The 27,814-nt window shown below is 41.8% G+C and overlaps 1 protein-coding gene across 4 annotated transcripts in view; it reads right to left on the bottom strand.

The window, feature by feature from the left end:
- Window positions 1-7,634: 7,634 nt before the first annotated feature.
- The window catches only part of LOC125691778 (endogenous retrovirus group K member 5 Gag polyprotein-like), a 78,245-nt gene continuing 58,065 nt past the window's right edge, over window positions 7,635-27,814 (bottom strand). For all 4 annotated transcript variants that reach the window (XM_048941574.1, XM_048941573.1, XM_048941576.1 and 1 more), the window contains one exon: window positions 7,635-10,156. In XM_048941574.1, the coding sequence (XP_048797531.1) occupies window positions 7,770-9,671 (1,902 nt within the window). In that variant the 5' untranslated portion in view covers window positions 9,672-10,156 and the 3' untranslated portion in view covers window positions 7,635-7,769. The remainder of the gene's footprint in view (window positions 10,157-27,814) is intronic.

Below are 27,814 nucleotides of genomic sequence, written 5' to 3'. Positions count from 1 at the left end.
ACTATCTTGGAGAATTTCCATTCCCTTATCAGCATACCAATAATGTGTCAAATTTACAGGAAGATAGACGATATAGGGTTGCTTTACTAACAAGAAGGAACTACGGCTACTATTAAGACAATTAGAGATTACACAATCGGTACAACTCACTATGCTAGTCACAATATTTAGCGGTCCGCTTAAAAAGGCATAAGGTTCTGGAACACAAGCTCGCATATAAAACTCAGTTGTATAACTCTCTGCAGTCATTGCCCATTTATTATTTATTTGAATCCAAGTCGTTTAATCGTTTTGCTTTGATTTTTTCCATGGCTGCGACTGCTTTCCATAAATTAGAATAGAACGTATGATTGTTTTTTGTCCAAATTCCTGAGACCAAATTAATTGGTCGCCCTTGATTTCCTATCATATTCCAATCACAGATAGTGGAATCAATGCACACTGTTTCGTTAGCTCGACATGCTCTCCATAAAGGTGCAAATTCTGTTTTTGGAAAACAAAAGCCCGTCTGTCCCAGGCGTCTTGAGCTGGTCTCCGTCATTCACATGTTCTCCTTTCGCTACCATGACATTGCTACCCAAAGCTTGCACAGTTCCTAAAAGAAAAACAAAAGAACAGAAATGTTCTCCAGAAAATAAGACCGCTTCTGTTAGCCTGGGCTCCTGTAAGGGCCAGTCACTGAAGAAAGCTGTTGTCGTTTGGCCAGGTTTGGTGATAGGGAGCTAAGGCATCTACGGACTGAGAAGAGAAAAGGGTGGGGGAAGTTAGGCCTAGGCAAGAAAACCAGCAGCAGTGAACTAAGGGAAAAACTTAATTTACAAAATATAGCAGCGGAATGTACGACAATAGAATATGATGGGATTTGAAGCTCATCAATAAAAGAGGAGAGAGTTTACAAAACTGCATTCCTTACTCTAATGCTACAGGTGAGACAGCCAGGAGCACAGACAGCAAAGAGAGGCAGTCTTGAGACTCCGTCATTTTATCTGTTTGTTCAAATGGAAATGGAACAACAAAGTCCTCTGGGAGTTGCAGTTCACTCTTGTTTTCTGAGACCAGGAAACCAGAAATGTTGACAAGCCACAGAACAGCAGTACTAAGCCTTTAACTCCAGTGCACTGCGAGATGTGATGGTGTGGAATACTGACCAAAAAACATAAAACCAGGACAAGAGAGTGTCTCTTGAACCGAGGCTGCTTGCTGTGACGGAGTGCTGTGTAGCCGTAGAGCCCCTTCACTAGTTGGGTGAGCACAATTTTTCTTTCTATGATTACTGGTCTACCTGCGAATACTTTGCCTGCTATCTCCAAGAATCTGTCAGAAGCAGTTTTGCTTCTTTGTGAGCAGGGCACCTACATTCACTTTATGTTGTGTGTTCAAAGTTGGCCTACAGTGCTAGTCTGCAGCCGTATGCAAAGCACTACGAAATCATTAGGGAAAACTTGTGCCAAGACATCTGAAGGCACTTCTCCAGAAAATACAGGTGGGCAAAGCACTCTGCATGTAATCTCTGCCTTTCATCTCTTACCCCGATTCCCTGAGAACAAAACAAAGGTGCAGAGGCTGAAAGGGAAGCACAGGGCACTCTGGCAGTCCACCAGTAGGGATGCCTGAGGGACCGTGGCTGTGCAACATGCCCACAGAGCCACTTGTCTTGAACTCTGAAAACTACCTGCAAGTCTTTGACTGCAGTGACTCTGAATAGAGTGCTCACCCTTACTACTGATACACTAACAAGCATTTCACATAGTTACATTTAGTACAGTTGCAGCAAAGGTTCACTCTAGCTTGAATCCATGGAAAACGGAATTTGCTTACAAGTCCTCCTAGGGTAGCCATAATGGCTGCAATCCAATAAATCAGCGATCTCTACTTGCTGCTGTCTTCCATCCCAAACATTTCACTGCGGGAGGATAATCAACTAAGACTACAGATGAGCCTTTAAGAAATTAGCTTAGGAGTTACTGTGCTGTGATCAAGTTACAAAACAAGAGGCTCTAATTCTTGGATTCAAAGTGCGTGAAATTGCTATTCAGTGTGAAGAATGATCATTTAATATACCAACCTGCTTGCCTTTCATCTGTCTTCAGCACTTTCACCATAAGGCGTACAGAAATGCCATTAGAAATTGACAGATTTCTCAGTCCATACTCAACCTCCTTTTGTAGGATAACAAATACTTAATTGCCACCTCTAGGTTAAGGTATATCGGGGTAGGAAGGAAAATGCTTGGGTATTTCTAATGAAACTTCAAATAGATGGGATTTCATTCACCTTCATAATTTGAAAACTTTTAGCAGAGTGAATAGTTTCATCATGCTTTTTTTCCTGACCAGGTTTTACTGGTAACATTTTCTTGAAACCAAGGTTTAAATAAAATGACTAAAAATTCATGCGTTTAAGGTTGAAGAAAATAAACCGAGAAAACTTCTGAGTTTACCACTGAGTCTTCTGTCAAGACTCACTGCACTACGTGAGGTTATGAGCACTACACTAGGGGTTATGAGCAAGCCCTTCCATGAGGCAAATACTGGGAGGAGGACTGTACCTGTCATACAAAGGAGTTACACCAAATTCCAGTATCTTCATTTTTCAAGGCAAGGGGGAATAAGAACTGACATTTGAAGACCAAGTCAGGGAACCTACTGATTAAACACTAATGCAAACCGTCCCTTCTCTGCTATCATCAAGGAGGGACAGCTATATTAAAAGGAGAGCATAATTCTGTGGATTGATTTGTTGAGTCCTCATCTGTTTCTCCAGGTTCTGACATTACAGTTAGCAGTGAAATACTGAACTCTACTTGCAGTTGGTCCTGAGGTGAGAACAGAAAACACTAGATACAACAATTCAGTTATACTTAGCTTTGTACATGTGGAATTTTAATATATTCTTTGTATCCTTAAAAGATTTCTGTGTTCCTGTGTATCTCCCACTCACACATCTACTCGAAGAAACCTTGAAGAGCATCTGTTTAATCACTGATAATCTGGTTAAACTAGCCAGCTTAATATACATTCTTTTCTTACAGGCAGGATACAACCCACCTCTGACAGAAGAGTAGCTTCCAGCTGATGAACTGAATCACCTGGTTGCCTCAGACGGAGTCAGGGTAGCAATAGATGTCATCAGCTCAGTGTGAAGACGAGGTAGTAGTACTGTCTGGACACCAGAGGAAGGAAAGGACTGCGTGGAAAAGTTTGCACTTGAATAAATGCATGGGAAAAGAAACGAAAAAAAAAGGAGGAGGAAATGACCAAATCTGAGCATAAGGCAGAGAGAGCAGTGAATACAGCTGAGATTCATCCCAGCAAGAAACTTATGAATGGATAGATGACTCTGGGGAGATGAAGTTAGCTACGCCCCCAAACGTGCAGATAGAGATGGCAAACGATACAGAAAACAGAATGAAATGAAAGTGAAACTTTGAGTTCTAAAATGTCCCCACATAATCACGGCCAAGCTTTCTTTGAGCAAACCTAAAATCACGCTTGCTTTCTTGTTAACCTAGTCAGAGATCAATGTTCTTAGTCCAGAATAATGTCTGATGCCAAAATGGATTGCCAAGGTAGAACATTATTTAAGCATACTGAAATACAACCGTTTGAAATCTCCTTTGAATTTCAGAATTGCATGCCTTGTGTGCATTTTATCCTTCACAGAGATCAGCTATCTGTTGGAGCTGTGTTCACCTGTCACTGACCTGGTAGGAAGTTCCTATGTGTGAAGTCTGAAAAACGCTGAAAAACAGATCTTGGGGAATACCACTTTTCAAATAGAAATATGTTATTGCTACAACTGGATCATTATCCTCTTCAATAAATTTAAAAAAACAAAAAAAACAAAAAAACAAAACAAAAAAAAAAACCCCAACATTTTCAAAACTCTTTCCTCTCTGCCAAATTTGACTGAAGGGGGCCTAGAATTTCAAAGAGATATGATGCCAAGTGTCAGTGACGCCCCCTGTCATTGTAGAAGTTAAGTTCTGCAACCAACTGAGAGCAACAGAGTAATGTTAATCAAATCCAGTCTAAATGGTGTCTTTTTTCCATCTGCCTTCCTTTTCCAAGACTCACCAGCTGCATTTCAGGTACTGCTGTCAAGAGTGCCAAAAGTTACGCTTTTAAGAAAAGAGTTATCTGCTCATGGGTAAGGTATTCTGCCATGTATTCATGTAGATTTGTACAGGCAGGTTCTGTCCTTCCATCTGCAATATTAAGGAGTTCATTCTTCTCTCAAACAACTGCCATTGTATGTACTTTGATGAAGCAGGTAAAATAGGTAAAATAGGTTTGTAAAAGGTAAAGCCATTTAGATATTTTATTTGATTTATGATTATCAATTTATGATCAGATATGATACAAACTATTGAAGAGACAGACCTCTGCTGTTACTGAGGCTTACTGTCTGGAAGTGCTTTTTGGGAGAGCAATTTGAAGGACATCATCCTGAGAGCTTGAGGCATTTCTAACTGTAGACAGCGCTGTTTAGGTCTGTTTCTGGCCACCACAGAGCCAAGAGGACAGCTACCCCAACTCCTGTGAAGGGGTCTTATGATGGGGTGAGGCCAGGGGCCTCTTCCTGTTACCTGTCCCCTGTCAAGGAAGAAGCACTGCTGCACTTGCGTTTTCCAGCAGAGGTGACGGGTCTTGGCAGTGGGACGACTGGGATGCCAGCAAGGAAGTCAGGCTGGCCCTAAGTCAAAGTGAGAAACTTCATCTGGATGTAAATATTGCCTTCATAACCTGGGCTTCCCTTGTTGCATCTGTTTGCAGAGGGACTGGGCTTTTTCTTGGTGATGGACTGACAAATGAACGAGGAAGATTCAGCCTGGATCAGATAGAATTGGAGCTGAAGGTCTCAGCAGCAGCATGAGAGGCCTAAACAGTGCCATCCTATGGACTCAGAAGGCTCAGGGTACATTGCAGTCATACAGGAATTCATGTTCTGTGAGACACTCACGGTAGGGGTTGCATGGTGAAGGCATTTGGCTTTTGATCTGAAATGTGCTGCATTTAACGCACTGCTCCAAGGGATGGTATGGGGCCAGAGCAATGGGAATCTGTGCCCTGATATGCAATGAAGTCATATTATGGGCCCTGCAGACAAACGTAATGTCAACCGAAAGATCAGAATTTCCCTTCTCCCACTAGAAGCTTTCAGTGGAAAAGAAAATAAGGCTTAAAATCATACTTTAAAAAAAATTATTGTTATCTGGGAGAGAATATCTGGACAGCATGGCAAACGCAGCTGAATGAAAGGATTTTCATTTGTAATTGGCTTGAAGCTAATTTCTTCTCCATTAGGATCTCCTCTCCCAAGGTTGAATAGTAATCAGAGGGCTGAAGAGGCTTCCCATGCCCTTCAGTTGCAGTAGCGTGTGCAGTTGGGTGAAGTCTGTGCCCTGTATCTCAAATCCCTGGGCACTGCCTGCCTTTCAACTACATTTCCGGCTTGTCATCTGATATTCCTACCCTTGTTTACAGATTCTTGATTTTACCTTGGTCATCCATTTTGGCTTCAGACATTATTCTGGACTACGAACATTGATCTCTGACTAGGTTAACAAGAAAGCAAGCGTGATTTTCGGTTTGCTCAAAGAAAGCTTGGCCGTGATTATGTGGGGACATTTTAGAACTCAAAGTTTCACTTTCATTTCATTCTGTTTTCTGTATCGTAAGCTAATTTCTTAAAGGCTCATCTGTAGTCTTAGTTGATTATCCTCCCGCAGTGAAATGTTTGGGATGGAAGACAGCAGCAAGTAGAGATCGCTGATTTATTGGATTGCAGCCATTATGGCTACCCTAGGAGGACTTGTAAGCAAATTCCGTTTTCCATGGATTCAAGCTAGAGTGAACCTTTGCTGCAACTGTACTAAATGTAACTATGTGAAATGCTTGTTAGTGTATCAGTAGTAAGGGTGAGCACTCTATTCAGAGTCACTGCAGTCAAAGACTTGCAGGTAGTTTTCAGAGTTCAAGACAAGTGGCTCTGTGGGCATGTTGCACAGCCACGGTCCCTCAGGCATCCCTACTGGTGGACTGCCAGAGTGCCCTGTGCTTCCCTTTCAGCCTCTGCACCTTTGTTTTGTTCTCAGGGAATCGGGGTAAGAGATGAAAGGCAGAGATTACATGCAGAGTGCTTTGCCCACCTGTATTTTCTGGAGAAGTGCCTTCAGATGTCTTGGCACAAGTTTTCCCTAATGATTTCGTAGTGCTTTGCATACGGCTGCAGACTAGCACTGTAGGCCAACTTTGAACACACAACATAAAGTGAATGTAGGTGCCCTGCTCACAAAGAAGCAAAACTGCTTCTGACAGATTCTTGGAGATAGCAGGCAAAGTATTCGCAGGTAGACCAGTAATCATAGAAAGAAAAATTGTGCTCACCCAACTAGTGAAGGGGCTCTACGGCTACACAGCACTCCGTCACAGCAAGCAGCCTCGGTTCAAGAGACACTCTCTTGTCCTGGTTTTATGTTTTTTGGTCAGTATTCCACACCATCACATCTCGCAGTGCACTGGAGTTAAAGGCTTAGTACTGCTGTTCTGTGGCTTGTCAACATTTCTGGTTTCCTGGTCTCAGAAAACAAGAGTGAACTGCAACTCCCAGAGGACTTTGTTGTTCCATTTCCATTTGAACAAACAGATAAAATGACGGAGTCTCAAGACTGCCTCTCTTTGCTGTCTGTGCTCCTGGCTGTCTCACCTGTAGCATTAGAGTAAGGAATGCAGTTTTGTAAACTCTCTCCTCTTTTATTGATGAGCTTCAAATCCCATCATATTCTATTGTCGTACATTCCGCTGCTATATTTTGTAAATTAAGTTTTTCCCTTAGTTCACTGCTGCTGGTTTTCTTGCCTAGGCCTAACTTCCCCCACCCTTTTCTCTTCTCAGTCCGTAGATGCCTTAGCTCCCTATCACCAAACCTGGCCAAACGACAACAGCTTTCTTCAGTGACTGGCCCTTACAGGAGCCCAGGCTAACAGAAGCGGTCTTATTTTCTGGAGAACATTTCTGTTCTTTTGTTTTTCTTTTAGGAACTGTGCAAGCTTTGGGTAGCAATGTCATGGTAGCGAAAGGAGAACATGTGAATGACGGAGACCAGCTCAAGACGCCTGGGACAGACGGGCTTTTGTTTTCCAAAAACAGAATTTGCACCTTTATGGAGAGCATGTCGAGCTAACGAAACAGTGTGCATTGATTCCACTATCTGTGATTGGAATATGATAGGAAATCAAGGGCGACCAATTAATTTGGTCTCAGGAATTTGGACAAAAAACAATCATACGTTCTATTCTAATTTATGGAAAGCAGTCGCAGCCATGGAAAAAATCAAAGCAAAACGATTAAACGACTTGGATTCAAATAAATAATAAATGGGCAATGACTGCAGAGAGTTATACAACTGAGTTTTATATGCGAGCTTGTGTTCCAGAACCTTATGCCTTTTTAAGCGGACCGCTAAATATTGTGACTAGCATAGTGAGTTGTACCGATTGTGTAATCTCTAATTGTCTTAATAGTAGCCGTAGTTCCTTCTTGTTAGTAAAGCAACCCTATATCGTCTATCTTCCTGTAAATTTGACACATTATTGGTATGCTGATAAGGGAATGGAAATTCTCCAAGATAGTCAGGATCTATGAGACCTGGCAGTACTTTTAGCCCTTTCATTGTCAGCCCACTACGCCCTAATATCAGACCGCATGTATTGTTTGGTAACGGCCCATATGTCCCGGTAGGGACTGCTTGCACTCCCATTTCTGGGGTTAATACGAAGTGGGAGGCGGTACAGAGGTCCAATCCGGCGCCGTTGGTAGTTGCTCGGGTAAGGTCTGAAACGGATTTGTGTTGCGATCCGTTTCGCTGACTGGAAAAATTCCCCGCTTTGTTTTCTGGGCCCGGGGCTGGCCCATTCTCTCGTTTCCCTGTAACCCAGGAGTATTAACTAATAGATTGCCGTCTTTGTCTCGGCGCGAATGGCATTCATTCGCCCAGTGCTTTCCTTTCTTACATTTAGGACAAATGCCTGGATCTTTACTGTTAGGTTGTTTAAAGGGGGCCGATTTGTTTTTACATTCTTTTGCTACATGTCCCATCTTGCCACATGTATAGCAACTACCTGGAGGACCGGGCACTCTTTGCTTATTGCCTGATTTCAGGATAGCCATCGCCTGTTCAATTGATTGTCCTTTGAGGGCGGCTGCTAAGGTAACACCCTGCACATACGCTGGCCCGATCTCTGAACAAAGGCGAACATAGTCATTAAGGGTCGCTTTCCCTTTCCATGGTCGCAGTGTAGCTTGACAAATAGAATTTGCATTTTCAAAGGCCAATTCTTTAACCAATATAAGAGCAGCATCTGAATCTTCAATAAGTCTAGCTGAAACTTGAAGTAAGCGAGCTACAAATTCCTCATACGGTTCATCAGATCCCTGCCGGATTTTTGTTAGCTCCTCCTTTTTAACTCCAGATTTTGGCAATTTCTTCCAAGAGGAAAGACCGATTTGCCTGATATAATCATATACTTCTGGTCGAAAATTCAATTGATTAGACACATGTGCAAAGTCGCCAGCCCCCGCTAATTGTTCATAAGTGATTCCTAACCGCAAGCATTGTGGAGTCTGAGCATATTGACCACACTGATCAGAATATTCAGCCATCCACAAGAGGTATTCGCCTCCGGTAAGAACAGCTTTAGCTAAACTACGCCAGTCTGCAGGGGGAAGCACATTAGAAGCCACCGTTTCTAAAATTGCCATAGTAAAAGGGGCTGTTGGTCCATACTGTGTACTAGCAGCTTTGAGCTCTTTGAGTTGTTTAAAAGGAATAGGCTCATAATCATTTACTGTGTTTCCATTTGCTTGTTGGCTCTGTATCACGGGAAAAACGTGCCCAGAAAAATCATAAATTGTCTCCCCAGCTTTCCTAGCTTCTTTTAATGCTAATTGCATAGGGGATTGTTGCATAAGCAAAGCATCTACTCCAGGCGGGGGAGGCATTCGCCCTGCTCGAAAGGCAGGTGAAACAGCAAGGTGATCTGATCGAGCCTGATTGACTGTCTGTTGTGTCTGCACAGCGGCATTAGCAACTTGTAACGCTGGAAATACAGCCGCTAAATCCTTACGGTGATATTCAGCAGCCTCTTTTTCTAATTCTCCCCAATCATCAGGGGGTAAAATATCCTTTGTTATGTTAGTGCCAGGAGGTTTACAAGGCGGCAAGTCGTTTGCTAATTTACAAATCAAAGGTTGCTCATATTGGGGAGGGGAGGGTGGGGGTGCCGATGGCATAGACGAAGGGATATGATCAAGAGATTTTGATCGCGACAAGGCAGGATATAACTTTTCTGTTGAGCGAGTGGTCCGCTGCCACTTCTCATCTCCCGTGTCTCCTCTGAGACATTCTTTTATTAGAGTCCAAAGCGTAAAGGTATCAATAGGTACCTTCTCAGGGCCATGCACAGCATGATAGCCCTGGAGTCTTTCACCTACTTTATTCCAAGTTTCAATATTAATAGTTCCATCCCTGGGAAACCAGGGGCATACTTCCTCTATAAAATCTAAAAAACTACTAATCTGACTCCGAGTTACTTTTACTCCTCGGGCAACTAATAATGATTTCAGCATTGCAGAAAAAATGCCTCGTTCTGTACTTGTAGCTTGTCCCATTTTATTTAACAATCTGTCCAATTCCCTAGTCCTTACCTCCCTATTCCAACTTACCAACCGCGGCTCGTGGGAGGAAGCGACGCCTTTGTCATATGGAGTCCGAGATTCCCGGGTTTCGGCACCATATGACGGAGACCAGCTCAAGACACCTGGGACAGACGGGCTTAGGCTCTGGTGGCGCAAGAAGCAAAGTTTATTGTTGTTACAGGGTTTTTATATCTTTTAGCTACAGGAGTATACAATACTTAAATAGGATAACATTCATGTGGCTGACAGCAATACATCATTGGTTAGTTAGCTCTTTGTATTATGATCAGTACAGTGATCAAAAGGTGTTCTCTCCACAGAACATGTTCTGCTCTTGGTCATGGAACGAAGAAGCTGTTAATTATGCTTGCTGGTTTCACATGGCAGTCCTTCCCTTTCAGGAGGGGCCGCATGTTACACGTGGCAGTCCTTCCCTTTCAGGAAGGGCTGCGTGTTCCCTGTTTGACCCTTTCAGGCCAGCCAGGTCTATTTTGCTTAACAGTCTTCCTCATGTGAACTTACCAACAGGCAGGACACAGTGCCACCTGCAGAGCTGACTTCAGACAGAGCACAGAGGGCACCTGAAGAATCTGGGATAGGGCATAGTGGATACAGCTCATCTTGCTGGAGGATCATTAGGCGAGGTAATTGGAGGTAGAAGGTAAAGGAGTTTACACTGGGCAGCAGGGATTTATCTGAGCATCAGCTTAGTAAGGGCTGTGCAGAATATCTCATGGTGCCAACCTAGCTTCTCCCCATCTCACTTTTGAGCATTGCACAGACTTTTTGACGTGCTCTACGTTCTGACATGGTGGGACTCAATAGTCAGGAACCAGAGGAGACAGACCATACCCTCTCAGCCCACTTGGAGGGTTTGGTTTGGAAATGTCTTGGGCTGATGCAAGTGAACAACTCTGAACCACTCAGGAAATCATTTTTGCTACTGTATCTTCAGTTAGTGAGCAGGTGTAGCTGGTGAGCTCTCAGGGCCAAATCAGATAGTATTCAGGAAAAGCAGCCTCACCTTTAGGTGAGGGTGGAGCCACTCATGTGATTAAGTTCTGAAGTGGGGTCTAAACTACTTAAAAGTAAACTCCAGGTTGAATGAATATAGCTAACTTCATCTCCCCAGAGTCATCTATCCATTCATAAGTTTCTTGCTGGGATGAATCTCAGCTGTATTCACTGCTCTCTCTGCCTTATGCTCAGATTTGGTCATTTCCTCCTCCTTTTTTTTTCGTTTCTTTTCCCATGCATTTATTCAAGTGCAAACTTTTCCACGCAGTCCTTTCCTTCCTCTGGTGTCCAGACAGTACTACTACCCCGTCTTCACACTGAGCTGATGACATCTATTGCCACCCTGATTCCATCTGATCAGGTAGTCAAGAACTTCCTTGTTGCTTATGTAATTTTTAAAACTTCCCCAACTAGGCTTTTTAAGTGTTTCAGTCTTGTGAGGTTACTTCTGCAAGATCAAGGTTCTCAGAAATCTTTTATGCCTCTTCATTATGAATAAAAATAGTATTTTCATCTGTAAACTGCGTACATGCTCAGATTGCTAAGTAAACATACTACAGCAAACGGCAAGAAGGCTAAGCCTGTAAAATCCCCTTCATTTGCTGTGATTTGTGACTTTTGTCTTGTATTTTCTGAGTTCTGTAGGACTTGTGTCTAACCCTCTCACCCTGTGTCATTCATTCAGATGCTGTACAGGTCAGAGCACAAGTCTGCATTTGTACGTTTGAGATTTACTGCAGTTTGAGTCTAGCTTTAATACATTGCTTCATTGTGTGAAGACTGATTCAACCTTAATGTGACTGTTCAACTGCAGTAGATAGAGACCTTGACTACAGCATGCCCAGCCCTGAGCTTGGCCGTCACGATCACTTAGGCACTACTCCTGGAAAGCTGCTGAGTATGAACTTAACCTGAGAAGATAGATCGGCTGAATTGTCTAATTTTTAACAGATGGACTTGCTTAAACACAGAAGTCTTTGTTACTCTATGGAAAAGGCCTTTCAAAACTGAGGAAGATGTATGAAAAGGAAAAATAGGTAAAATTTTCTTTGGCTGTGGGACACTCTGAACAACTTAGCAATTACAGTTGGTATGGAAGTAATGTGAAATAAGATGAATTTTTTTTTTTTTTTTTTTTTGAATCTGAAGTTTCCAAAGCTTCAGAGATGACATAGATGCAATAGAATTAGAAAAAATGCTTTATGTAAGCAAGAATGAATTTGGTATTCCAAGCACTGTCATCCATAGTGGAAAATTCTTGGTGCTCGTGTACCTTAGATATCTCCTGGGGTACTTACAGATACATGCACTTAGGTACAAGGCATCGTATCTGCAAACTAATGAAGGTCACTTAGTTCAGGCACTGCAACCTAGCAAAAAGCTATTAAATAAACCTGAATAAAATAGATTAACTCCACAGTGATCAACTGTTAGGATTCTAATAGGCTTTCATAACAAGTCTTTGTCTTGGATGCAGAAAATACCTTCGGAAAAGACAGATGGGAGGCTATCTGACTGATTTGTGAGAACAGTCAAAATGTGCTATGAGAAAGGATTTCCTCCAGTGTGACCCGCTGCACTGATGTCCAAGCTGCAGCTCATTTCAGAAGTGTTGCTGAGCTCCTTAATGGTGCTTTCGGACAGCTTTTCCTTATCTGAAACCACTCACTAATGATACCAAGGGTCTAACTAACTTGCATTGCTTTCAAATACCTGCATACTGAACAAACTCAATTACACGAACTTGATTTCTCTTCATTCTTTAGAGATAATTTGATAGGAAAATCTTGGAGTCAGCTAAAAGGATCCCATTCACCCCTGTGAGCGTAGGTGTTGCTATCCACATTTCTTAGATAATGACAGATTTCTGTGAATTGCAGTTGTTCAGGATAAGACAGCTATTACACTCCCCAGACTGGCTCCTATTGCATTGTAGACCTCAGTGTTTTTGCAACATTGTGTGTACCGCTGCTGACAGCACTTTGCTATATTCAAGATGAACCTTCTTTTGAGTGCAGTGATACCATGGTTTTCATATTGCTTTACCCCAGTCTATGCACATCTGATTGCTGTTGTGGGCCTTTCCCTGTACAGGTTTGATTTCACACACCTGTATCTACCTGTATTACATTGTATAAAACCTTTTGCTTGGAGAGTAATAAATGACTTTACCCCGGAAAGAACAGAAATGTTCCTTCCTTCCTTCCCTCCTTCCCTCCTTCCCTCCTCCCTCACTTACTGCTTTGGCTTATTATTGAAATGCAGATCTCCTAGAGGTCTTATTTCAAGTGTTTCAAATATTCTCTACCATACTTGTCATTAATTTATGGTATTACTTTTTTGCCCACGTTCTATTCATTATATGGAGCTGGCCTCAGTATGAGCCTTGAGAGATTGCCATCCAGGAGCATTAAAGAGGTTTAAATCCCTTAATGTTCAGTGCTTTAAAAAGTATTTTATGATAAGGCAATTAAAAATGACATGCTGCAGAAAGTAACAGGATCCCAGAGTGTGTTACAGGTATGGCTCAGCAGAAAATGAGCACTATGTCCGATTTCTCCCCTTGGCCTCTGCTTATCTCATAAAAACTGTAACTTTCAAAAAATAAAGGAAGCAACCCAGATCTCTGCTGGGTTGAAGGATGATGTTTTGTTGCAGGGTGGAAAGTTGCAAGTTCTGAGAAAACAATGACCGTTGAAAGGGGTCCGTTGATGGTGCAGGAAATCTGATTTCTGGAGCTGTGTGTGCATGTGTGTTCTCACTTCACAACTGCTTCCAGATAATGGGGCTACCAACTCAGGCAGGAATGGTAGGGCTGTCATCCTTAGTCTAAAGTTCTGATCTTCTTTCTGCCTTGTTATAGTTCATTTGAGGTGTTTGTAGCAATGCTCATGGCGTTCTCTGTTTGGCTGCAACTCTGACTAAATGGAATAAAATCAAATGAATAGAATACAGAAGCTGGTATTCTCTGGGCAAATTTGTGTGCCAAATCCACCTTCAGCAGAAGAAAGATGTGGTTTTTCAGAACTCAGGAGAGCTGTACCCGCAAACACTACAGGCATATTTGATGAGCTTGCATTCCCCTTCTGTTGAATCAAAAACCTGGGCTAAGAAGGAATGTTCCATGTAGGGAGAAGAAGATGATAGAACGTGTTCCTTTCAAGGCTCGCTACTGTAGAGGAAGACAGCATGTCAAGTGATGCAATTTTACACAGTAGATTGAGGCCATGATCTTGGCTTTATAAACAAATACAGCAACAGTGGTAGTGAGAATCCTTGATTTTATTTTCATGCAGCTTGAATGGTCTTCTCTTACTTTTCTTTAATTATTATTACTATTTATTTGTATCATTTTTATTTATTTATTTTTTTATTTATGCAAGTTCTGAAAATAATCAACTGGTTTTCCTTGGCCAAAACAAAACACCATGAGGTTTCCATCAGGTGGCCATGGCCTCTTAATTGTTTGTTACTGCTAGTGGCTTCTGCTCTACTAATCAGTTTGTAGATGAACTGTTGAAGAATAATGAGGTTTCCTTAGTTGAGTGAAGTATCAGAATATCAGTGAAAAGGTGTCTGTAGTAAATATTTTTCATATTTGCATTAAAGATCATAATGCAAACAGATTTCTGAGATGGACATATACTGAAGTCACTTGGAAGCAGACACACAAACAGAACAACCAAGCTAAAACAACCAACTCAGCCCTCCCAAGCCCCCCTGTCCTCCCTACCCCCAACAACAAACAAACAAACAAACAAACAAACAAAAACTTAAGCAACAGCAATACAGATAGACAAACAAAAATTAAAAAAAAAAAAAAGAAAGAAAGAAAGAAAAAAGAAACGAAGAACAAGAAAAGGGAAACACACAATGGAAACTATGAAAAAGACAATGAGAGATACAGAGTGATGGGGAAGAAAATTGTCAGCAATACCTGTAGACAGTATCTTCTAGAACTAACAATGCAAAGGCAGGTATACATATGCAATAATAACACCAAGAACAAGATCACTACTGCATTCTAATTCATAAGTCATTCTCTTCTATGAGGCAGTTCTTTTGCTTAGTACACAATCCTGGAATGCAATGAAATAGCAAGTATCAACTAGTAACAGTGTTACACTATCTCCAGCTCTAAAATTAGACTCCTTATCTGGTTTGGACTAACGGGCTTACAGCAGGTCAGAAAAAGACTTGTGTGAATACTAAGCACAGAGAACTTTCTAAAAAGTAAGCAGCTAATCAGCAGTATTTAACCTGTAGGAAAAAATGTATATGCTTTACTGTGCTTTGACTAATTATAGAAATATTTATAAGGCCCCATCCATACAGAATTCAGAGATTTACAGTAGTAAATTTAGTAAGAATCCCAGATGAATTTTTGTCCTTTTCTCAGAGCTGAAGTGAGAGAAGCACTGGACTGGGCTCCCCAGGGAGGTGGTTGAGTCACCATCCCTGGATGTTTTAAAATCCGTTTGGATGCGGTGCTCAGGAACATGATTTAGCAGAGGGTTGTTAGAGCAAAAGTAGTATGGTTAGGTCATGGTTGGATTCGATGATTTTTCAGGTCTTTTCCAACCTGAGTGATTCTATGAGTGTAAGTGAGAAAACGACCTGCCAGAAATCACCAAACATACATAGAAATTGTCTGTAGCTCTGTCAAGGGTTGAAGCCTAGCAAGAAACCTCTTTTAATGTCTTTGAACTATTTCTGAAAACTTTCTGAATTCTGCCTCTCCTCCATTCTTTACCTCGCTACAATGTATTAGCCAGCTATAATTATCTCAAATTTCTTTTTTGTACTGTTTTTAATTGCTACAGTTTTCCAGAGCACTTTGTGTACAAAACCTAACTGGATAATCCTCACTGTAAGGGGCTATGAGTCCTTTCCATTTTGATTGGAGAAGGTAAAGCCATGGAGATATTTTATTTGATTTATGATTATCAATTTATGATCAGATATGATACAAACTGTGGAACACTTACAAAGCTTTGCTTTCTGTGCTTTGATTGCTTCTGCATTTGGCAAAACTCTCTCTCCTTATTTCTCTAGTTGTTCAACTGTAAAATATCAAAAGGATATGATACTCTAGGAGTGGGAATTATCACACAAACAAAAACAAGTGCACAAACTTGAAGTGCAATTTCTTGCTCAAACCAGAAAGGCCAATAGATTGGTAAAGAGCTTGACACTGTCACCATGTCAACACTTACAGACAATGCAAGTAACAAAAGTTTGGGCCCAAAATAGAACAGAACAGAACCTTGCGCTCTATATAATGCATGCCTCTGGGGCCAGGACCACATCCATCAGCCCAGGAAACAGAGCTGCTCTCCTCACCAGTAATAGCAGCCGGAGGAATCACAGAATGGCCAGGGTTGGAAGGGACCTCAAGCTTCATGAATCTCCAAACCCCCTGCCGCATGCAAATCTAACCACATTTAATACCAGAGCACCACTAACCACCACATTTAATCCCAGAGCAGGCTGCGCAGGGCCCCATCCAACCTGGCCTTGAACACCTCCAGGGACGGGGCATGCACAGCCTCTCTGGAAGAAAGTGGCTTCTTATTCCACATTTATGCACACTTAGTAGATAAGATGAAATCCTTAAGAAGTACCAAAATGGTAACTTTTGTATTATAGACTATTTTGTTTTGCCAAGAGGCCCTCAGCAAAAGAACAACTTAAGGGGCCTCTGACAGGAGGTCAAACTGTCCCTCTTTTGGATTAGGAGGAATGCAAGTGATGCTCCCCTACATTTTTTCGTCCAACTTACCTCTATCCCAGGACAGCAGGGGTCCAGGAATAATGGCCTAGTGCAGAATGAGCAAATGTGAGAATTAGCAATATGCGCTTAGCTAGCAACAGTTCATCTTTAGCCAGTATCTGATTGTTCTGATGGCTGTAACACCTTTCCCACTATGTAATCTGCCAGTTAGTGGTGGTTTTTAGAGGTAGTAGCTCAGATACGATCAGTAAGGAGCTTCATTTTTGGATTGGCAGACTTTTTAGGAGCTCCTATCTCCTTAGTTCACTTGACAACTGGTGTCTTTAAAGACCTGGAAACGGCACTTATGTACTATCCTGTTGCAGGGACTTCAGAAGCTTGCTTCCTGTGACAAACCTAACTGCAGCTTTTCCATATTTGATTATGCATTGGGCATCTTTGCCAAGCCTTGTAGGGGTATGAAAGAACAACAAAGGAATTCCATGAATTGTTATGGGCTGTGGATATATCCAGTTCTGCTTACTAATTAATAAATAAATAAATAAATAAATAAATAAAATTCTCTGCTTTGTGGAAAGCAGCCTCTTCTCTTGAAATCTTATCTGTCTTAGGAAAAAACACCCTTGTTTCTCAGCTGTGGTGCTGTCTTGTTCTTGATATGCTTTGTGAATTAACATGACAGTTTTCTAAAGACAGCTCTCTCCCACGATCGCTGCAGTGAATATCTCCTGCATGCAACACAGGAATCTTCCTGAATTTCATTTCTGTCTGTGTGCATTTCCAGAAGAGTGCAATGGAATGTATTTATTTTGTTGATCCATATTCCAAAAATATTACTGTGTAAATAAATATGAAGCTTGAATTTTGCCGAGTTTTGAACTTTGAATGGACTTTGTCCTGTTTAAAGAAAGAATGTTCCTGAGCCTTCTCAGCATCACCAATCATCCGGCTTGCCTGGGTGGCATGAGCTGAAGAGTCATTGTCTTGGGCTGAAGATAATATGTCCTCAGTCAGTATATATGAGTAACAAAGCTTCTTTGTAATGTATGACTAAAACATAAAATGAGAAAGCATAACACTAGTGGGAATGTGGACCTTGCTTTTGTGAAACAATGCATCAGTGTCTGATTCAAGAGAAGCACTTGCAATTGTGAAGGAGTTCTCCAGGTGTCTGTGATGCATCTTTGAAAACAGGTTGCTCACATATGTACCTACTGCCAAAAAGGTAATGAGGCTAACTAGGTAAGCCCTGTCTCATCTTCACCTTGAGCAACTATATTTCTTTTTTGACTCCATAAATGATTTGATTTCATTTGGCAAATCATAACATCTTCTTCGCATTTTATCCCAACTTAGCAACTCCTCTGCCTGCTGGAGGCCCACTATTGCAATTGCAAATAAAATCTGCTTGATCAGAGCTACCGTCCCAGAAAATTATTTGGATATTTCCAACGCTTACCAAGATACCATTACAATTACCTGAGTATTTGAAGTTACAATGCAAGGAAATTTTGACAACGCATTTCAATATCTAGTGCTGCTGATCCCAGTTGAAGCCCTAGTTCACTAGAGCGTATATACACAAACAGTGATTCTTGGAGAAAATTAAAAAGACACCACAAGAGAAGGGCTCTGGAGATACCAGTGTAAGAGAGTGGAAATCACAAATTCAGTGCAGCATGTAATCCTAATGAAACCGGCCAAAGCAATATTCCATAACATATATGTTATAACATATGTTCTATGTTATGACAATATGTTCATGCCGAAGGAGTTTTGAAGGGGACAGAAACTCGTCTAGCTCTCTTCTGGTGCTTGGTAGGTTACATTTGCCTAGTGTTTTGCAACATACGTCACTCAATGAAGATTACAATTAGCTCAGCAGTGCAGGAGTGAAGAGAAGGTGAGTTCTGGCTCATCATAAATATGCATGAAGAGTGCCCATATCTATGGGAGTGCAGACAGGGCCAGGCTCGGGGGGTTATATTCTCATATTCTGAATCCAACAGGCCGATCGTCTCTTTAAGCAGTTCTCTCAAAGTATCGGACTTACCGTGCGAATGAAATGCCGTTTCTGCAGTGAGAAGCAGCAAGATGAGTATTTCATGGTCTCTGGTGCCATCTATTGTCATTTATTGGTACTAACAACTCTTGTTGGGATTCCCTTCATTACAGGAAACGGCACTTATGTACTATCCTGTTGCAGGGACTTCAGAAGCTTGCTTCCTGTGACAAACCTAACTGCAGCTTTTCCATATTTGATTATGCATTGGGCATCTTTGCCAAGCCTTGTAGGGGTATGAAAGAACAACAAAGGAATTCCATGAATTGTTATGGGCTGTGGATATATCCAGTTCTGCTTACTAATTAAAAAATAAATAAATAAATAAATAAATAAATAAAATTCTCTGCTTTGTGGAAAGCAGCCTCTTCTCTTGAAATCTTATCTGTCTTAGGAAAAAACACCCTTGTTTCTCAGCTGTGGTGCTGTCTTGTTCTTGATATGCTTTGTGAATTAACATGACAGTTTTCTAAAGACAGCTCTCTCCCACAATCACTGCAGTGAATATCTCCTGCATGCAACACAGGAATCTTCCTGAATTTCATTTCTGTCTGTGCGCATTTCCAGAAGAGTGCAATGGAACCAGCAACAGGTTTCGCAAGAATGGGACCTATTTATTTCGTTGATCCATATTCCAAAAATATCATTGTGTAAATAAATACGAAGCTTGAATTTTGCCAAAGTTTGAATGGACTTTGTCCTGTTAAAGAAAGAATGTTCCTGAGCCTTCTCAGCATCACCAATCATCTGGCTTGCCTGGGTGGCATGAGCTGAAGAGTCATTGTCTTGGGCTGAAGATAATATGTCCTCAGTCAGTATATATGAGTAACAAAGCTTCTTTGTAATGTATGACTAAAACATGAAATGAGAAAGCATAACACTAGTGGGAATGTGGACCTTGCTTTTGTGAAACAATGCATCAGTGTCTGATTCAAGAGAAGCACTTGCAATTGTGGAGGAGTTCTCCAGGTGTTTGCCAGAGGTTTTTGATGAAATATTGCTCTTTCTGTCTCTGGGGTTATAACCTTGGTTTTCCCTGTTTGTCTTAAAGGCAGATTTACAATTCTCCTTCAGTTAATATTGTTTGATCCTTAATTTCAGTTCTATTTAATTTCTTGCCAGAGTCACCTGGTATGTGCAAGCATGTATTTATTCCTTCTTGTTTTCTCAGGCCATATTCAATTAATCCCAAAAAGTAAGCTATTCATTTATTTGTTTGTTTGTGTATTTGTTAGTTAGTTTGTTTTTTTATTGGGATTAGCTGCTTCTGTTGTTACAAAATCATCTACGGGCAGGAAGAGGCACCCGTATCCACGAAAGGTAGACTTCTTTATCCTGCTCCCCTAGCTGTAATTTAACCAAAAGAACTGCTAGGGTAGACTTCCCAAATTCCCATCCTTCATCTATGCAACCAGAAATTGCTCCCTCTTTGTCAGTAATTTAAGATTACTTTCATTCCAATGGGGCGGAGCCCTCTCTGGGCTCTTCCACACCTCCCCCCACCCCCTTCCTCCCCCCCCCCCCCCCACTTCCCATGTCTCTCTGAGTGGATCCCTGGGTATTACGGCCCTATTCCATTGCCGTGGCACTAACAGCCGCTGTTATTCCCAGGTTACCTCCTCCTTTCCAGAGGCTCCCAGTACCAACACTGGGATTCTCTCTGCAGAGCCTAGTCTCACTTCCAGTGCCCTGTCCTCTCACCTCCCCCTTTGCAAGTAATGTTGTTTACAACAGAAGTCTCCGTCTGCAGCTCACTCTCTCACACCAAGTTCTGCTCGCGGGGAAACGGTGTGGGGGGTTGCTCTCACACCAGCACAGATTAACTCACTTTCTCTTTAACCCTTCTTCCTTTGTCGTACCCTCAGTTACACTTCCACATACCCTCCATTCTACTTCTGTATACCTGTAACAATTACCTTTCTTAGACCACCAAAACAGTTTCTCTCATTCCTTTCAAAATCCACAGATCAAACCGCACAATTCTTCAACTTCCACAAACACCCAGCACTTGGTCTCTCCTGATTAGGGTACTCAATTAGAAAACTGGTCCCTTTATTCCATTTCTGTTCCTAGTTTCTCATTTAGTGGCCTTTTCTTATTTGATGGCCCTCCTGCAACATCCTTCCAATGTGCCAACATACACCTGAGAGGTGTTTGGTTTGGTTTTCTGTTTGTTTGGTTTGGTTTTTTTGCTGGTGTGAGAGCAACCTCTCCACACCGAATAACTATGGAATTTCGAGCCACAATTCTTTGCAGTGTGGTTCCCTTTGGTCCACTTCTGTGTTCTGTGACACAAGGGTAGAAGTGAAAAGCCTCTCTTAAAGAGGCAGCTGGAGATTCGAGGAGCACATCGGAAAGTCTCCCAAAGACTTGACGTTTTCTCTCAGATATATAGCTGTTTCTCCCAGTGATGTGATATATTCCCCCGGAAATACCTGCTTAGTTATAAAGTGCGTCCTTTTTTCTTCAAATACCAGCTTATTCACTAATATTTTCAGCCGTTTTAGTTTTGAAGCCTATTCTCAAATTTCTTTATCAGAAATGAAAGCAAGGGTGTGTATTTTTCTCTGCGCCCTGGACTCTGTTTAGCCAGCATATCAAAACACATGAAAGCATTTGCCATAAGTTGAACTTGTCATCATTCAAGTTTCATTTTTTCTTTCTTCGTTTTGTTTTGGTTTGTAACAGCACAGATCGGGTGATTTCTCATCTTGAAGATACTTGTTCAGCTCATTTAAATGAGCAGTCAAATCGAACAAAAAGACTTGCTATGAAAGCCATTTCTCATCTTCACTTTTAAAACCATTGTTTCTTTTGGATTCCATAAATGACTTGATTTCATTTCGCAAATGATCACATCCTCTTAGCATTTGATCCCAACTTTGCCACCTTCCTTCAGAAATGTAAATGATGTCCCTATAATCAGCATCTATATTTCTCATGAATTCTTGTACTTAGCAACTCTTCAGTCCATTGGACATAATGATGTTCAGAGCGGCTCCTCCGAGAGGAGGAGCACCTCCCAGGGAGCACATTCGAAGAAGTCGGGAGAGATCCATTCTGGACTGCGCAGAAAATAACCCCCTCCGGAGGAACGGCAGCAGGCTGAATTCGGACGTTCTCGGCTTCAGAAAGCGCTCCTTTCCGATGTGCGGAGAAGAGCCGGCAACTCGGAGAAAAGCTGCCGGCGACAGTCGCCCTTCTCGGCGACGGAGGAACACGACACCGCGGCTGGAGGCTGAAAGCGGCATTCGCCGATAAGCGCGACTTCTCGGGCAGCAACGGCAAACGCTCCGGAGCGCTTCAGCGCGAGTGCCACTTCCGAGCCGGCAGAGCGAAGTCGTGCCGTTCTGAGGCCGAGAACGTCCGAATTCAGCCTGCTGCCGTTCCTCCGGAGGGGGTTATTTTCTGCGCAGTGCAGAAAGGATCTCTCCCGACTTCTTCGAATGTGCTCCCTGGGAGCACAGCATCTGTCGCTCCTCGAATCTCCAGCTGCCTCTTTAAGAGAGGCTTTTCACTTCTACCCTTGTGTCACAGAACACAGAAGTGGACCAAAGGGAACCACACTGCAAAGAATTGTGGCTCGAAATTCCATAGTTATTCGGTGTGGAGAGGTTGCTCTCACACCAGCAAAAAAACCAAACCAAACAAACAGAAAACCAAACCAAACACCTCTCAGGTGTATGTTGGCACATTGGAAGGATGTTGCAGGAGGGCCATCAAATAAGAAAAGGCCACTAAATGAGAAACTAGGAACAGAAATGGAATAAAGGGACCAGTTTTCTAATTGAGTACCCTAATCAGGAGAGACCAAGTGCTGGGTGTTTGTGGAAGTTGAAGACTTGCGCGGTTTGATCTGTGGATTTTGAAAGGAATGAGAGAAACTGTTTTGGTGGTCTAAGAAAGGTAATTGTTACAGGTATACAGAAGTAGAATGGAGGGTATGTGGAAGTGTAACTGAGGGTACGACAAAGGAAGAAGGGTTAAAGAGAAAGTGAGTTAATCTGTGCTGGTGTGAGAGCAACCCCCCACACCGTTTCCCCGCGAGCAGAACTTGGAGTGAGAGAGTGAGCTGCAGACGGAGACTTCTGCTGTAAACAACATTACTTGCAAAGGGGGAGGTGAGAGGACAGGGCACTGGAAGTGAGACTAGGCTCTGCAGAGAGAATCCCAGTGTTGGTACTGGGAGCCTCTGGAGAAGAGGAGGTAACCTGGGAATAACAGCGGCTGTTAGTGTCACGGCACTGGAGTAGGGCCGTAGGACACAGGGATCCACTCAGAGAAGCATGGGGAGTGGGGGGTGGGGGGGGGAGGAAGGGGGTGGGGGGAGGTGTGGAAGAGCCCAGAGAGGGCTCCGCCCCATTGGAATGAAAGTAATCTTAAATTACTGAGAAAGAGGGAGCAATTTCTGGTTGCATAGATGAAGGATGGTGGATACGGGTTCCTCTTCCTGCCCGTAGATGATTTTGTAACAACAGAAGCAGCTAATCCCAATAAAAAAACAAACTAACTAACAAATACACAAACAAACAAATAAATGAATGGCTTACTTTTTGGGATTAATTGAATATGGCCTGAGAAAACAAGAAGGGATAAATACATGCTTGTACATGCCAGGTGACTCTGGCAAGAAATTAAATAGAACTGAAATTGACATCAAACAATATTAACTGAAGGAGAATTGTAAATCTGCCTTTAAGACAAACAGGGAAAACCAAGGTTATAACCCCAGAGACAGAAAGAGCAATATTTCATCAAAAACCTCTGGCAAACACCTGGAGAACTCCTCCACAATTGCAAGTGCTTCTCTTGAATCAGACACTGATGCATTGTTTCACAAAAGCAAGGTCCACATTCCCACTAGTGTTATGCTTTCTCATTTTATGTTTTAGTCATACATTACAAAGAAGCTTTGTTACTCATATATACTGACTGAGGACATATTATCTTCAGCCCAAGACAATGACTCTTCAGCTCATGCCACGCAGGCAAGCCGGATGATTGGTGATGCTGAGAAGGCTCAGGAACATTCTTTCTTTAAACAGGACAAAGTCCATTCAAACTTTGGCAAAATTCAAGCTTCGTATTTATTTACACAATAATATTTTAAGAATATGGATCAATGAAATAAATACATTCCATTGCACTCTTCTGGAAATGCGCACAGACAGAAATGAAATTCAGGAAGATTCCTGTGTTGCATGCAGGAGATATTCGCTGCAGCGATCGTGGGAGAGAGCTGTCATTAGAAATCTGTCATGTTAATTCACAAAGCATATCAAGAACAAGACAGCACCACAGCTGAGAAACAAGGGTGTTTTTTCCTAAGACAGATAAGATTTCAAGAGAAAAGGCTGCTTTCCACAAAGCAGAGAATTTATTTTATTTATTTATTTATTTATTTTTTAATTAGTAAGCAGAACTGGATATATCCACAGCCCATAACAATTCATGGAATTCCTTTGTTGTTCTTTCATACCCCTACAAGGCTTGGCAAAGATGCCCAATGCATAATCAAATATGGAAAAGCTGCAGTTAGGTTTGTCACAGGAAGCAAGCTTCTGAAGTCCCTGCAACAGGATAGTACATAAGTGCCGTTTCCAGTTATGAAGGGAATCCCAACAAGAGTTGTTAGTACCAATAAATGACAATAGATGGCACCAGAGACCATGAAATACTCATCTTGCTGCTTCTCACTGCAGAAACGGCATTTCATTCGCACGGTAAGTCCGATACTTTGAGAGAACTGCTTAAAGAGACGATCGGCCTGTTGGATTCAGAATATGAGAATATAACTCCCCGAGCCTGGCCCTGTCTGCACTCCCATAGATATGGGCACTCTTCATGCATATTTATGATGAGCCAGAACTCACCTTTTCTTCACTCCTGCACTACTGAGCTAATTGTAATCTTCATTGAGTGACGTATGTTGCAAAACACTAGGCAAATGTAACCTACCAAGCACCAGAAGAGAGCTAGACGAGTTTCTGTCCCCTTCAAAACTCCTTCGGCATGAACATATTGTCATAACATAGAACATATGTTATAACATATATGTTATGGAATATTGCTTTGGCCGGTTTCATTAGGATTACATGCTGCACTGAATTTGTGATTTCCACTCTCTTACACTGGTATCTCCAGAGCCCTTCTCTTGTGGTGTCTTTTTAATTTTCTCCAAGAATCACTGTTTGTGTATATACGCTCTAGTGAACTAGGGCTTCAACTGGGATCAGCAGCACTAGATATTGAAATGCGTTGTCAAAATTTCCTTGCATTGTAACTTCAAATACTCAGGTAATTGTAATGGTATCTTGGTAAGCGTTGGAAATATCCAAATAATTTTCTGGGACGGTAGCTCTGATCAAGCAGATTTTATTTGCAATTGCAATAGTGGGCCTCCAGCAGGCAGAGGAGTTGCTAAGTTGGGATAAAATGCGAAGAAGATGTTATGATTTGCCAAATGAAATCAAATCATTTATGGAGTCAAAAAAGAAATATAGTTGCTCAAGGTGAAGATGAGACAGGGCTTACCTAGTTAGCCTCATTACCTTTTTGGCAGTAGGTACATATGTGAGCAACCTGTTTTCAAAGATGCATCACAGACACCTGGAGAACTCCTTCACAATTGCAAGTGCTTCTCTTGAATCAGACACTGATGCATTGTTTCACAAAAGCAAGGTCCACATTCCCACTAGTGTTATGCTTTCTCATTTTATGTTTTAGTCATACATTACAAAGAAGCTTTGTTACTCATATATACTGACTGAGGACATATTATCTTCAGCCCAAGACAATGACTCTTCAGCTCATGCCACGCAGGCAAGCCGGATGATTGGTGATGCTGAGAAGGCTCAGGAACATTCTTTCTTTAAACAGGACAAAGTCCATTCAAAGTTCAAAACTCGGCAAAATTCAAGCTTCGTATTTATTTACACAGTAATATTTTTGGAATATGGATCAACAAAATAAATACATTCCATTGCACTCTTCTGGAAATGCGCACAGACAGAAATGAAATTCAGGAAGATTCCTGTGTTGCATGCAGGAGATATTCACTGCAGCGATCGTGGGAGAGAGCTGTCTTTAGAAAACTGTCATGTTAATTCACAAAGCATATCAAGAACAAGACAGCACCACAGCTGAGAAACAAGGGTGTTTTTTCCTAAGACAGATAAGATTTCAAGAGAAGAGGCTGCTTTCCACAAAGCAGAGAATTTTATTTATTTATTTATTTATTTATTTATTTTTTAATTAGTAAGCAGAACTGGATATATCCACAGCCCATAACAATTCATGGAATTCCTTTGTTGTTCTTTCATACCCCTACAAGGCTTGGCAAAGATGCCCAATGCATAATCAAATATGGAAAAGCTGCAGTTAGGTTTGTCACAGGAAGCAAGCTTCTGAAGTCCCTGCAACAGGATAGTACATAAGTGCCGTTTCCAGGTCTTTAAAGACACCAGTTGTCAAGTGAACTAAGGAGATAGGAGCTCCTAAAAAGTCTGCCAATCCAAAAATGAAGCTCCTTACTGATCGTATCTGAGCTACTACCTCTAAAAACCACCACTAACTGGCAGATTACATAGTGGGAAAGGTGTTACAGCCATCAGAACAATCAGATACTGGCTAAAGATGAACTGTTGCTAGCTAAGCGCATATTGCTAATTCTCACATTTGCTCATTCTGCACTAGGCCATTATTCCTGGACCCCTGCTGTCCTGGGATAGAGGTAAGTTGGACGAAAAAATGTAGGGGAGCATCACTTGCATTCCTCCTAATCCAAAAGAGGGACAGTTTGACCTCCTGTCAGAGGCCCCTTAAGTTGTTCTTTTGCTGAGGGCCTCTTGGCAAAACAAAATAGTCTATAATACAAAAGTTACCATTTTGGTACTTCTTAAGGATTTCATCTTATCTACTAAGTGTGCATAAATGTGGAATAAGAAGCCACTTTCTTCCAGAGAGGCTGTGCATGCCCCGTCCCTGGAGGTGTTCAAGGCCAGGTTGGATGGGGCCCTGCGCAGCCTGCTCTGGGATTAAATGTGGTGGTTAGTGGTGCTCTGGTATTAAATGTGGTTAGATTTGCATGCGGCAGGGGGTTTGGAGATTCATGAAGCTTGAGGTCCCTTCCAACCCTGGCCATTCTGTGATTCCTCCGGCTGCTATTACTGGTGAGGAGAGCAGCTCTGTTTCCTGGGCTGATGGATGTGGTCCTGGCCCCAGAGGCATGCATTATATAGAGCGCAAGGTTCTGTTCTGTTCTATTTTGGGCCCAAACTTTTGTTACTTGCATTGTCTGTAAGTGTTGACATGGTGACAGTGTCAAGCTCTTTACCAATCTATTGGCCTTTCTGGTTTGAGCAAGAAATTGCACTTCAAGTTTGTGCACTTGTTTTTGTTTGTGTGATAATTCCCACTCCTAGAGTATCATATCCTTTTGATATTTTACAGTTGAACAACTAGAGAAATAAGGAGAGAGAGTTTTGCCAAATGCAGAAGCAATCAAAGCACAGAAAGCAAAGCTTTGTAAGTGTTCCACAGTTTGTATCATATCTGATCATAAATTGATAATCATAAATCAAATAAAATATCTCCATGGCTTTACCTTCTCCAATCAAAATGGAAAGGACTCATAGCCCCTTACAGTGAGGATTATCCAGTTAGGTTTTGTACACAAAGTGCTCTGGAAAACTGTAGCAATTAAAAACAGTACAAAAAAGAAATTTGAGATAATTATAGCTGGCTAATACATTGTAGCGAGGTAAAGAATGGAGGAGAGGCAGAATTCAGAAAGTTTTCAGAAATAGTTCAAAGACATTAAAAGAGGTTTCTTGCTAGGCTTCAACCCTTGACAGAGCTACAGACAATTTCTATGTATGTTTGGTGATTTCTGGCAGGTCGTTTTCTCACTTACACTCATAGAATCACTCAGGTTGGAAAAGACCTGAAAAATCATCGAATCCAACCATGACCTAACCATACTACTTTTGCTCTAACAACCCTCTGCTAAATCATGTTCCTGAGCACCGCATCCAAACGGATTTTAAAACATCCAGGGATGGTGACTCAACCACCTCCCTGGGGAGCCCAGTCCAGTGCTTCTCTCACTTCAGCTCTGAGAAAAGGACAAAAATTCATCTGGGATTCTTACTAAATTTACTACTGTAAATCTCTGAATTCTGTATGGATGGGGCCTTATAAATATTTCTATAATTAGTCAAAGCACAGTAAAGCATATACATTTTTTCCTACAGGTTAAATACTGCTGATTAGCTGCTTACTTTTTAGAAAGTTCTCTGTGCT

This window comes from Lagopus muta, chromosome 4 (genome assembly GCF_023343835.1).
Source record: "Lagopus muta isolate bLagMut1 chromosome 4, bLagMut1 primary, whole genome shotgun sequence".
NCBI classification, from domain to species: Eukaryota; Metazoa; Chordata; class Aves; order Galliformes; family Phasianidae; genus Lagopus; species Lagopus muta.
Note: the sequence above shows the minus strand (reverse complement) of the source record. Positions and strands in the feature narration are given on the sequence as shown.